This window comes from Hippoglossus stenolepis, chromosome 9 (genome assembly GCF_022539355.2).
Source record: "Hippoglossus stenolepis isolate QCI-W04-F060 chromosome 9, HSTE1.2, whole genome shotgun sequence".
NCBI classification, from domain to species: Eukaryota; Metazoa; Chordata; class Actinopteri; order Pleuronectiformes; family Pleuronectidae; genus Hippoglossus; species Hippoglossus stenolepis.
Genome location: NC_061491.1, coordinates 2,362,988 through 2,375,737, shown reverse-complemented (window position 1 = coordinate 2,375,737; position 12,750 = coordinate 2,362,988). Strand labels below are relative to the sequence as shown.

The 12,750-nt window shown below is 40.1% G+C and overlaps 1 protein-coding gene across 1 annotated transcript in view; it reads right to left on the bottom strand.

The window, feature by feature from the left end:
• si:dkey-61l1.4 (collagen alpha-1(I) chain) overlaps positions 1–12,750 on the bottom strand; it is a 45,373-nt gene that overhangs the window by 24,069 nt on the left and 8,554 nt on the right. The window contains exons 5-22 of the mRNA XM_035166159.2: positions 11,246–11,734; positions 9,046–9,090; positions 8,341–8,460; positions 6,194–6,232; positions 6,065–6,118; positions 5,863–5,916; positions 5,663–5,770; positions 5,515–5,568; positions 4,304–4,357; positions 4,117–4,161; positions 3,035–3,088; positions 2,901–2,945; positions 2,764–2,817; positions 2,610–2,654; positions 2,452–2,505; positions 2,207–2,251; positions 2,071–2,124; positions 595–639 (exon numbers count right to left, since the gene is read on the bottom strand). Coding sequence (XP_035022050.2) covers positions 595–639; positions 2,071–2,124; positions 2,207–2,251; positions 2,452–2,505; positions 2,610–2,654; positions 2,764–2,817; positions 2,901–2,945; positions 3,035–3,088; positions 4,117–4,161; positions 4,304–4,357; positions 5,515–5,568; positions 5,663–5,770; positions 5,863–5,916; positions 6,065–6,118; positions 6,194–6,232; positions 8,341–8,460; positions 9,046–9,090; positions 11,246–11,734 — 1,458 coding nt within the window. The remainder of the gene's footprint in view (positions 1–594; positions 640–2,070; positions 2,125–2,206; positions 2,252–2,451; positions 2,506–2,609; positions 2,655–2,763; positions 2,818–2,900; positions 2,946–3,034; positions 3,089–4,116; positions 4,162–4,303; positions 4,358–5,514; positions 5,569–5,662; positions 5,771–5,862; positions 5,917–6,064; positions 6,119–6,193; positions 6,233–8,340; positions 8,461–9,045; positions 9,091–11,245; positions 11,735–12,750) is intronic.

The following is a 12,750-nucleotide window of genomic DNA, read 5'->3' as shown; positions in this document are numbered from 1 at the left end:
CAAGTTTGGTTGAGACTAGAGCAAACTATAGTTTGGTTTTAAATAGAAAAACACGGCAAACATAATGAGTGACAGCTGATTGGTCAAGTGTGTGTATTAGTGGGACCTTGACACTGCCGCTCGTCTCCATGATCATTACTGTGCAGACTCTGGTTCCATAACATCACCAGCAGCGCTCGATATTTTGAGTACATTTTTGTACATTGGGACAAAGTGGAACCGTAGCGTCTATCCTTTTATACAGTCACTGACACCAAATCGTTATTTAATAACTAATATTGTATTGATGATGTGGTCACGCACACACACACATACTGTATGTGATCTATCCCCCACAACCCCCCACAAGCATTTTTGTGGTGGTGGGGTTTATTTAATCAACTTCAATCCAAACAGTGTTCTCCTAGCATAACTACCTAAACGTTTGCCAACACGTATGCCATAAGTAATCTATAAAGTGACAGGACACCCAACAAATTTAGTTTACCTGCCTCTTGTGACAAAAATTGGTTTATAAGCCTTACTAATCATTAAGTTCAATCCTAAACGCTCATATTGACATTTAATATTGAAAACAGAAGACTCACTACTTACTGTGGCACCTGGATATCCTTTTGGACCAGGACTTCCAAACATCCCCTAGAAGAGCAAACAGAGCATCCTGAATCCTCAAATATGAACATGCATTCACTGTCTGGAAAATATCTCTTATCTCTTACATCTTAAAGGTTTGCTCACGATGTATACTGTTGAAAATCTAGTCTACTGTATTTTGCTTTATTTAACTAAAGGGTGGTTTGAACAAATATTCATATATATATAGCTATATATATATAGCTTTACATATGGAGAACAAATATAAAACTCTGGGATTTGTCATGGGGCTTTCAGAACAGCCAGATGTTTGAAAAATGGGGGGCAACAGCAGCTGGCAGCATATTGCAAAGGAAGGCAAAGTGGGTTTCGGCATGTATCAAACAAAGGAGTGACTCAGTCAGATGTGAGCCACGTGTGAGAGAGACAGTCTCCATTAATACTTTAGAAGTCATAACTCGTACAAGATACTGAAGCTCTCGAGGGAATGTTCCATTCAGATTATCTCCATATATTTAAATTGACTGAGATACACTCTGTAGCAGGTTAGTATGGACACTGACCATCACCAAATCAGCAAGAGATCTCTGAGGATGCCAAAGCAAGACACGTCACCTAGAAGTGAACTTTTTAATAGTCAAAGTCTCAAGTCATGTGAGTTATGTGTTAAAGGAGGCCCGCAAGTTACTGCTGATGCTCCAGTGACCAGAGTGTTGTAGTCCTGCTGTGCCCAACTGAGAAGACGAACCAAAATTAGATCATTCCATTTTTTATAGACGTAGAAATGGTCATCCATGCTATTATCTTGTCAATTTCTGGAATGCACTTCCCTCCTGCATCAGCAAGCAAAGCATACAAAGATTACAACTTATACATCGCTGCTGCCACGCTTTGACACGTACTAAGTGACAACAACCAGTAAAATCTTAAAATCCATTCTAAAACTCACAGGCAACCAGCCTGTGAGTTTAAGATTGTACTGCTTGTTTTAAAAAGCCTTGAACAGTCAGGCTCCTGCTTATATCTGCAATCTGCCAACCCTTTAAGAGCATGATCGCTAGCTGAGGTCCTCCAACAGGGCTCTGTTCTAACAAATCACAACCTGTCATTGAAGATGACCGGCTTTTGCTGTTCAGACCCCAGCTGTGGAACTCCCTGCCTGGAGATCTTCTATTACTCTATCTCTTCCTAAGACTTATTTATATTGTTTGGCAAAATAAGAAGTCACTATTTAATGATAATGATTATTACTATTATTAGCGGTGGATGAGGGGATAGATTGGTCATCCTCTAACCAGAAGGTCTTGAAGACAACTCAGTCTTCAAGACTAGAAAAGCGCTATAATACCATTTATCATAGAAGTAGACTACAACTCAGACTGCACAGTCAAAGAAATACACAAACAAAAAGGCTATTAAATTACTAAATTCGAATAAGTTGAATATCGAACAGAATAAATTATTATTTTAATTTACCGTAGGCCCTTCAATGCCAGGTGATCCTGTTTTCCCCATAGGTCCTATGTCACCCTGTCGGAGAGAACAACAGTGTCAGTGTCATAAGTTGAAACACAGTGAAGAAACACAAGAAGATTGTTGCATTAAAACTCACCATCTCCCCTTTTGGACCAGAGGGGCCACCATTGCCTGATTGACCCTGATAAAAAACATATCAATTAAAATAAATAAATACAATTTCAAACTTTATAATAATTTGAAGCATGGCCGGACCAGATTGCGTCATTGTCTTCAGACAGTAGAAACGTGTGTTAGAGACATAACAACAGTTTGATCACATCATGCAATTTGATCATTCTACACAGTAGATAATACGGACAATTCTCAGATCAAATGTACCTGAGTCCCTTGAGGTCCATGTGGGCCTGTCACTCCTGCTAATCCCAACGGTCCCTGTCAGAGATGACATAAGATTCAATAATTACACTTCTACTTTGATCCTGCATATTTAATCAATATCAGAACTGTATGTAATTTCTAATATATGGACGACATACATGAGGGCCTTTACGACCTCGTGGACCAGTTGGACCTTGAGCCCCCTGTACAGAACAAAGACGAAACATACACCTTCATACCTGATTTGTACTTAACTGACTCAACCTAAAAATATTTAAAGGAATATGGTGAAGCCTGCCCATATGAACTCACCTCAAACCCATCAACTCCAGGTGGCCCTATACCACCTGTGGCCCCGGGTGCACCCTAGAAGAATCCCCAATGTGCATTAGTGTTGCTTATCAAAGGCCTGTCAGCAGCAGCATTGTGAAACACTATTTACTGCTCACCACTTGTCCTGGAGGACCCATCATTTCATCATGTCCAGAGTCTCCCTGAGGTGAAGGAGAAATGGTGCATGTTGTGTCATTTCAGTGAGGGGAATGGGGACTGAATGACTAATAAAGAATATCACATGCTCTACCTGTGGTCCTGGAGGTCCAGGCGGCCCTTGAGGGCCTCTTTTACCTAAAGGACCCTAGATACGAACAAACTGCAGTCAGATGAGACAAAACACAGTGTAGTTGATTGAAAAGTGATATTTGGGGAGTATTGTGCATAATCCAAGACGCTGGGTCTGTTAATCTATATCCTGAGCATTCATTCTATAAAATGTGTCAAACAATGCATTTGAAGATTCCACCTTAAGCTTGAAGACATTATGATGTAACACTATGGACCAAATAAAGAATTGAGTAATCAACACAATAATCTACAGTTTCAATATAGAATAATTATGAGTTGCAACTATATACTGCAGTGTTGCATAGGAATAAAAATAAAAAAAAGTCAAAAATGCCAGCTAACCCTTCATGTAAACAGTACCTTATAATAAGGGTATCAAACATTGAGTTGAACACTAGCTTTGGTCAAAATGATAGCATTTCATTTTAAACTTTAGAGGATATTCCAAAGATACCAAAGATGCCAAATGTATCAGGCCAAAAGAATATTTCCATTTAGTCATAAGAAATTTGGTGCCTTAGATTTAAATATTTCACCCAGTGTAAACACCAAATGGAGCTGATATAAGTTGATACAGAATGTATATGTGATACTGGAGAAAACCCATTTTGGGGTTAAGAGTAACAACCTATATGTGGATATGGCTTTTAGATGAAAATGTCTTTTGTCCGATTATTATTAGTGTAGGCAATAAATGGTACAGTTTGGCATGGGCCACTTTTACATTAACAATAATGGGTGTTGACAGGGTACCGCAGGATTCCACCTTCACAAAGTTTGGGGTCTCACAAGACAGATTTAAAAAAGAAAGGTTAAAGACTTTTAGAGCCTAACAGATCCAACCCTTGACTTGATGCAGCTTTCATTAGTTCTCTCCAAGACTCATAAATACTTACACATTTCAAGCCCTATTTCCCAATTTGGAATTGAGACTTTCTGATAAAAGTTCAAAATACTCAACTATGACAGTTAAACTGATGTTACTGTTGAATGGCCATTTAAATATAGTTACTACTATAGTAAAGTAGTTGTCAGTCTTACAAGAGGTCCAACAGGTCCATCTTCTCCTGGTTCCCCTTTATATCCCTGGAAGACACACAAACAACATGCAGAGGAAAGTATCTGGTCCATATTTCCAACTACTCATTATCAATATAATAGTTTCCAATACTATTCTATTATATACTATTTGGTTATTTACTATTTCAAAATCAATTTTTAGACTGACCTTTGCCCCAGTTCTCCCTCTGTCTCCACATGGTCCAGGCTCCCCAGTTAAACCCTGCAGAACACAAACAGAAAACAACATCTGAACAACAAGCTCCTCCTCTCAGTTAGTCGGTTATTCAGTTCATAGCCAGAATAAGCAGCACAGTCAGATGCTCGATGAGCAGTAGTTGGGGAACTCAGTACCTTGTTGCAAATAATATCTACAAACTGACCTATAGCTGATGTGAGCACTACTGAAATGTTATAACAGTGATTTATTAGGGTTAGGGTTAGGGTTAGGGTTTGTGTGTGTGTGTGTGTGTGTGTGTGTGTGTGTGTGTGTGTGTGTGTGTGTGTGTGTGTGTGTGTGTGTGTGTGTGTGTGTGTGTGTGTGTGTGTGTGTGTGTGTGTGTGTGTGTGTGTGTGTGTGTGTCTCTCTCTCTCTCTCTCATGGATTACCTCCCCCTCCCTAATATGTTACACCTGTGTCTAGTTTACCTCACTTCAGTTAGTATATGGTCTGCGTCTTCCCCTGTCCAGTGCCAGTTGGTCTCGTCTTGTACGTAGAGTTCCAGAGATATAATCACGTCTAGTCTGGGTTTCTGCCCACGTTTTGTATGATTCGACCCTGCCTTAGCCTCATGTTTTTGGATTACCTCCGCCTTGTCTCTTTGTCTCTGTGTACCGTACTTGGATTGGAATAAAACGACCACTGTTTTGGAAATTGGACACTGTGTTCAGAGTTGTGCCTCTGGGTTCCCAGTTCACGTACCCTTACAAGAATGAGAGTGCTTTACTGCTTGTAAGTCAGTTAACAATCACTACAGGCAAGATTTATTTATGGAACTGAAGCATGTAAAGTATTGTGCAGGCAGAGTTTTGTCCGTTTGTCATTGAACACATCAAGCCTGGGTTTAAGCGGCCGACTGCAACATCCCCATGTTATCTCTCTATTGTCACTCATCAAATAAAAGGGATACAATTTGCACATAAAACATTAAAAATAATAACAATGACAACATGCAATTTCATGTCAAACTTAATGTACAGCAGTACATGACAAAAAATCCTGTGAACTGATTATTATGCCTTGTTTTCTTTCCCAGAATTGAGTTTAGTCATTGCTAGACAGAATATTTAGGTAGCCAGTGGTTTACCAGGGACATATACTGTTTAACACTGACTCACATTGACATTTAATTTCATAGTTGATTCAGCTAAAACGCTCACCTCATCTCCTTTCTCTCCTGGTAAAGGCCCTTCTCCCTTAAAACCTCTGGGACCCTGAAAACAATGAATGACAACATGTTAAACGATACAGGCTAATCGCTGGCACTGACTGATACGTTCTCTAAACCTGGGTACTGGTAGTTTGCACCTGGAGCCCAGGAAGTCCTGGTGGCCCACAACTCCCATCCACTCCTTGACGGCCATTCCTGCCCACACTCCCTGTCTTGCCAGGGGCGCCCCTTGGCCCAGAGTCACCCTAATTTACACAAACAAATCACATGATGTCAGGACACCAGGTATAATACAGCTGCTGGTGTTACAGAAACGTTCTTCAGTTTCCACATTTACCATGTGTCCCCTCTGTCCTGGCATTCCTCTGTTCCCTGGGTCACCAGGAATACCCTTAGTGATAAATGCATTTTGATAGCAACATTAATAATACACACATTTTCATAACAATAACAGGAAGCAGGGTAAAAATACAGAAAAAAAGAAATCTGATATAATGTTCCTAAATTACTTATTTAAGCACAATGGCTGTCTAACTCACTGGAAGGCCAGGTTTTCCTATCTCACCCGTGGGACCAGGTGGGCCAGGCTTCACCTTTGGAGCAAAATAAATAGAAATCAGTGACTTACTCTGATTGAACAACTCAAAACGAAAAGCTGAGCTACTCACCGGCCAGCCAGCTCTGAGCATTTGAGCAAAGGATGATCTCTATAAAAACAAGAACAAAATTGACAGTTATATACAGCTGTCTGAATCATGGCCTACTTTAAAGATTCATTTGTAGTTAAGGCAGAAAAATCTATAGTGACACTTTACTATAAAATAGAATCTGAACAAAAGTCTACACTGTGCAAACAGCTCTGTGTGGCTGTGTAAATGGTAAATGGTTTGTATTTATATAACCCTTTTCTAGTCTTGATGAGCACTCAGAGCGCTTTACAGTATACAGTTTTTTTTTTCTTTCTATGAGGGCTAATTCTCTACCCCCCCACCGTGGCACCTTCTTCTTTATTTTTATCTAAATAAACCAAAATGTAATTAAAAGTTAGAGATAGATTCAGATGTATATTAATGTTATGATGGTGACTTGAAAAAAGCCACTAGAATGGCTAAGAAGCTAAGAGGGCTGTTCGATTATTGATCGGTCATCAATACTTTAGTGCATAAAGGGCGATTTCACTTTGGGCATTTCGGATGCACCTACTGTTGTTTTATGTTGAAGTCTTCTTTGATTGAAGTTAATAAGGTGGGAGAGCCGTCTATTCCGACTTTAGGTTCCCACATGACCCAACAGTATATTACAGTACGAATGCACCTTAGAAGAAAACCAAGCAGCAACAGCTGTGAATGATCACACCACATGAACACAGTTGGTTGGGTGGCCTCTCACACCTCATGTCTTGTACCACTTGAGGCTGCAGATGAATCCAAAAGACATGAGTGTGCGACAAAGTGTTGAGAGCTCTAGATAGTGCTATAATGGTTATTAAATGACACAGCATAGAGCTTGTGGTCACCACACTCTAAGAGCCAGACGAGTGTCAATCAATTCTGGAACACAAGATTGCTTCTAGTTTATTCCACCACCCAGGTCTGCTGCTGCGGGGAGTATTTGTCTTGGCAATGGTGCTGCAGCGGAGATACGGGTGGAGGCCGGCCAAGCCTGTCAAGGTCAAGCTCAGACTGGACCTCCCTCACTGTGAGTCTCACTGTGTCTCTGTGGACGCAGCAGTCAGAGCCTCCGGTGTGTTCGGAGAGCGCAGCAACACTGAGGCCTTTCACAGCCACCTCGGCCCTGCTTGTTTCTCTGGCCTAATGCAGGGCCTGACCCAGGCATGAGGTCTGGATTTGCTCCAGTTACAATACATCAGCTTTCATTATAGACAGTGTGAGCACAGTGCGCTGTAAAGGCCTGAGCTGTGGCTACATCTACAAATTGTCAACAGACTTGGAGAGGATTACTCAGCCCTCCCTGAAATACAGGCTCATTTCTCTCCATGTGATCATCATCTATAAAAAAAATCACTGGCAGAGCATTTGCATATTAGAGTTCATATTACTGACTTTATTCTTACATATTCATATCCTCACTTATATTACAGGGTAAATCCAGTCCATCTTATTTTGTAGTTCATCTCATCAGTTGGAGTGTACAGAATGACTGGTTCTACTTTGAACATTTAGTGTGCCCACACAGTTTTCCTGAGCACTGACAGATTTTCCCCTTTAAATCCCAATATGAGGTTTAGATAATCTGGATTAACTGTCGGTTTGTCTGTTTGCCTGATCCCTTCGAGACTTGTAGTGATGTCCCCATTTCATCAGACCTCAGTAGTTGTTAGTTAGTCAGAGGTTTGATCCCTGACTCCAGTCTGCTTGCGCCAGTGTCCTTGCCGCCGGCGGCTTTGTCACCAGTGTGTGAACAAGGTGTAAAAGAAAAAGCACTGTAGAAGCATATGAATGTGTGTGTATGGCCCTGGTCATAACAGCTTTTATACCAATGATCACACATATTTTTGGTAAATCTAAATAGGCAGAGGAATAGATCATGTTTCTAATCTTAGCGGTTGCAAAGGTTAATGCATTACTAGACTATAAATGTAATTTTATACAAGTTCTCGATTGTCCTGATTATTTGCAGAAATATCTTTGAAAAAATAAAAAAATAATAAAACACACACACACACACACACACACACACGATGACATTAGAAGCCAGAAATAGACAAAGTGTGAGGACAACACAATAGAATGTTGGTCAGGATTATGTACAGTATGGTCTACATCCTTGTGCAGGTGTTAACATTAAAACGAACCCTAAAAGCCGTCCAGTCGTCCTCAGAGTTCCGCCATAAGTAAAGTGTGGGAAGTCCTGGAGGTCCCAGAGGCCCTGGTTCCCCTCTCCTCCCATCCAGGCCTGGAACACCTTGAGAGCCCTGATAAAGGATTGTCAATGACATGTGACATATTTCAAGAATAGAAAAATTATAAAAGATATCAGTCTCTCAAAGTTAAAGCAAACAGCCAAGTTGCTTGTACTGACTATTTTTAATAAGCAGGTTAAATCAAGTGAAAATCAAGAACCACATGGGTAATTTTACACATTTTAGCTTTGCTGATTGCTGATTCAAATCAATGTTTTGTGTTTTGTTTGGTTTGTTTAGGATGGTGGGACAACTGTGTTTCAAACTTTTGCCAAACACATGACCTGAGACGTTAACTATGCCATTAACACACACACTAACAGGCTATTAGGAGCTGCCATGTTTTTGTCCTGTGTATGTACCAATGTTATGTACAGTGAATGAATGAATGAATGAAGAGTAAAAAAAGAACCTCTTTCATGAAGCAGCTTTACTGAATTGGGATTAACTGTACTGAGTAACACCTGGAGTACAGCTGCGTGATTTACTCAGCTTATCCTGTTAAACCGGGAACAGGTTACATGGCTTCTCATCTGATCCTATTTTCATTATGTTTGCTTGAAGAAATAAATCAGAATTTGCTCATGCACATCTCACCTTGTCACCCTTTAATCCGACATAGCCTTCTCTCCCAGCACATCCCTGTAGGGACAATATGACATTGAGCTATTTCTATCATGTATACAGCTCATTGGTAACAACTGGCCGGCCTGTTGTCTGGCATCATGGTGGGACGATCTCACAAAGTAATGGTCACTGTGGTCTCTTCAAGACGATATTAATGCAATGTGTTTTGAAAGCAATCTCTGTACCCTCTAATTTTACGAGTGGAATAAAAAACCAGAATGAGTCACTTTCCCATGGGTTGATGCAACCACACTGTTTGCACAGAATAACCATAACCTCCACTTACAACCAAAATACAGGCCTGTTGAAGAGATAATTTGAGGAACTACATAAGCCACTCAGGGAAAAGACAGTTCATTCTGCTGATGATGTTCTGGTGCCACCCAGTGAAACACAGGTTATATCTGTTCTAGAGGTTTCATAACGTGAACTTGGAGAGTGTAACCCAAAGTGTGGTTTCCAGCTCCCTGGGAGCTCTTGAAAAGCTCCAAGAAATAGTATAAAGTTCTGAAGAATATGTTTATATATTGTTGAACAATTGTCTTAATTGTTGAACAATTGTCTTAACATTAACACAATCTGATTTCAATTAAATTCAATATCATTGAAAAGTGCTGTTCACATGCTTGTAGGTAGCTTAAGTACAAAAACAAAGAAACATATCAGGAGGATGTCAAAGCTGATTTATCTTGATCTGAGGCCCTGTTAAACTTATGACTTGAGCAATACTACACATCACTGCAGTTATCATCCCAGTGAGTGATGAATGGAAATGGAGATCTTGTGTGTCATTTAAGGTTAGTTCAGATTAGTTAAAATTCATTAAGGTTAGTTTAAAAAAGATTATAAATATGATATTATATTGCTTCCAATGCCCCACTTATTTAATATGAAGGTACAGGGATATGAATGTACAAGTTTTAAAAGATAATGCTGGTGGTATTCTATATTTTTCTTCTTGTCCACTAATCTCTACGTTGTAATGATCCAAACCGACACTGAATGTATCCAAGCTAACAGACATCACGCTGTTGCACAGGATGACATGTCTGCTGTGTTGGCCTTATATATATTTTTAACTCACTTATAATTTACTATTTTTATCATCACTAGTTGGTGTTTAAGTTTCTATTTCTGTTACCTTTATTTTCCTTTCACCACTGAATTGGAACCACAACTGGTAGCTTCTACTACCAATTCAATCTGATACATTTCATATCTGACTGTAAGCTAGTGCTGAGTCAACCAGTCAGAACATGTAGCATGTCTGTCAACGGCTGTGTATCACTTTTTTCTTTTGAACCACCTTCTCTATTCATAACGTTACCACACTGAAGAAGCCCCCTCTCTGAAACTGATCCATCTGATCTGCTGTGAGCTCCTGTTTGGAGACCAAACACGCATGTTTTAACCCTGTCATGTTAATGTACTGACCGCTACCAACAACCCCAGATAACTATGTCCTCTTCATCTTTTGCAAAGGATCTTTATGCGGGAAGTATTTTTGCTTTGTTTTACAGTTCTACATAACGCCCCAAACACATGGGGTTGCTGAGCTGAAAAGTGTACTGTGATCCTTTAAGTGGCTCATTAAGGATCTCCTCCATCTCCTCTGCTCATCTAGCCTGAGACTGGAAGAAGCCAGTTGCAACTCTGGCTGTCCCCTGCTGAGGTGCAGTGTGTAGAATTTAGTGACATCTAGTGGTGAAGTTGCATGTCACAGTCACAGGTGAATACACCTTGACTCACCCTCCCCTTCCAAACATGAAAGAGAAACTGTGGTAGCCTTCAGTTGTCATAAAAACTCAAAAGGTGTTTAGTTTGTCTAATTTGAACTACTGTAAAAAAGATGGTGGCCTCCGTAAAGAGGACCCACTCCCGATATAAATAAAAAGTATTTAAATATAAAGAAAACAAAACAGGCTAAAGAAAACAACTATTAGTACAATTTCGATTATTACACATATTTTATATTCAATTTCTGCCAATAGATCCATTTCACCTAAATCTATTCATTGAACCTTTAAGTTAATTTCCAGTTTTACCAGGCAGTATTAATACTCTGATCAGACAATCAGTCCTAGCACATTATTACACAAAATCAACAATCAATTGCTGTATTGTATCCACAAATAATGCATGACAAATTCTATGATAATGAGATGCTTACCCTCCTTCCTTGTGCTCCAATTGGCCCAGAAAGACCTTTATGGATTCGGTAGATTCTCTGGTCAGATCCATAAATGAGGTCCCCAGAAGGTACAGATGGATTTGACCCCATGTGCTGCAGACTGGAATGCTGCCCTTCCTCAATGCTTCCTGAATGAGGAAAAGGTCTGTTTGACTCCCAATGTCCTTTTGGTGCCATTGGTAGTATCAGATTATTGTGCATCACTAAAGTAGCATTGTTCGATTTGACCTCAGACGTTGGTATCGGTGAATCAGGTGAGGTTAAGGCTGTATCCACTGCACTTTGTTGGATGATATTTTCATCTGATGTTCGGATGCTTGGAGACCATTTAATGTCCGGAACTCTTTTAACATCTTCAGTGTTAGTTGTCCACACAATGTGAGGTTCATCAACAAGTATAAAGCCTTGGCTTTGGTCAGCAGCATCTTGATTGGTGGAGTCTGCAGGGTTTCTCTCTGACAGGTGATCCTGAGAAAAGACACACAAAAGAAACAGCATTCACACAGTTGTGTCTCCAACACCATCATGTGAAATTCTGCTGCTACTGAGAAAATGCTAAAATTGTAACACGTTACACAAGCTAAAGAACAAGGAATAATGGAAAATTATACATTTGCTAGTAATTCCAGAAATCTCTCTGTCCGTCCGTCCATATCTTGGGAAGCATTCCTCTTATCTGCTTCACACTTTCCATGTGGATTGTTAAAAGCCCGAGGAAGAGCAATGCAAATGAAATTTTGGGGGATTTAGATATGCAATATGTCTAATATTAATAAACCTTAAATAAACTGGCGAGCAGTGCTCTGTAGCAGCAGCTAGGACTCATCAATGTAACTGACATTGTTGATCAGGACAATAGTGCGTTCATGACAATTAAAGCATCCACAACAACTGAGTCAAGCATCACTAAACAGATGAGCAGTTCTTTGTGCAACAACGGTGCTTTCGGGGGTTTTGAACTGATTCCAGCAGTGTTTCAGCCAAATCCAATACAATTGAAGTAACTGGAACTTCTTCTTGAGATGGAAAAAAAACAACAGAAAAAGCTGTCAGGGACACACCGGAAAACCACCCACACTCTCGCCCAAGACGCGCGTTTATATCACTACATCCGCTAGCATCCCCACTTCCTGTAGTGACTAGGCTAAAGAATGGTGTAAATGTCGTCATTCTAATCTAATATGAATGTCGGGGATTGTGGACACTTGGATGACACCACACGGGCAGTCTATTACGTCTGACGAATCGGTCACTTAGGCTGCAACGCCTTACCCCTGAGTGTTTTGTGGACTCAAACACAATTTTTCAGTAAACTATACCCTGTAAGTAGTTGCTGGTTAAAAGCAGAAGTTCAAAGTATAATGTAGAAAGTGAGACACCATGTACATGAACTAATAGAAACTGAACTGAACTGAAGACTCTGCAAGCATTATGCATTTCAAAGCAGGACACTAATACAAGTCTGGAGCCGATAGACTTTGAAG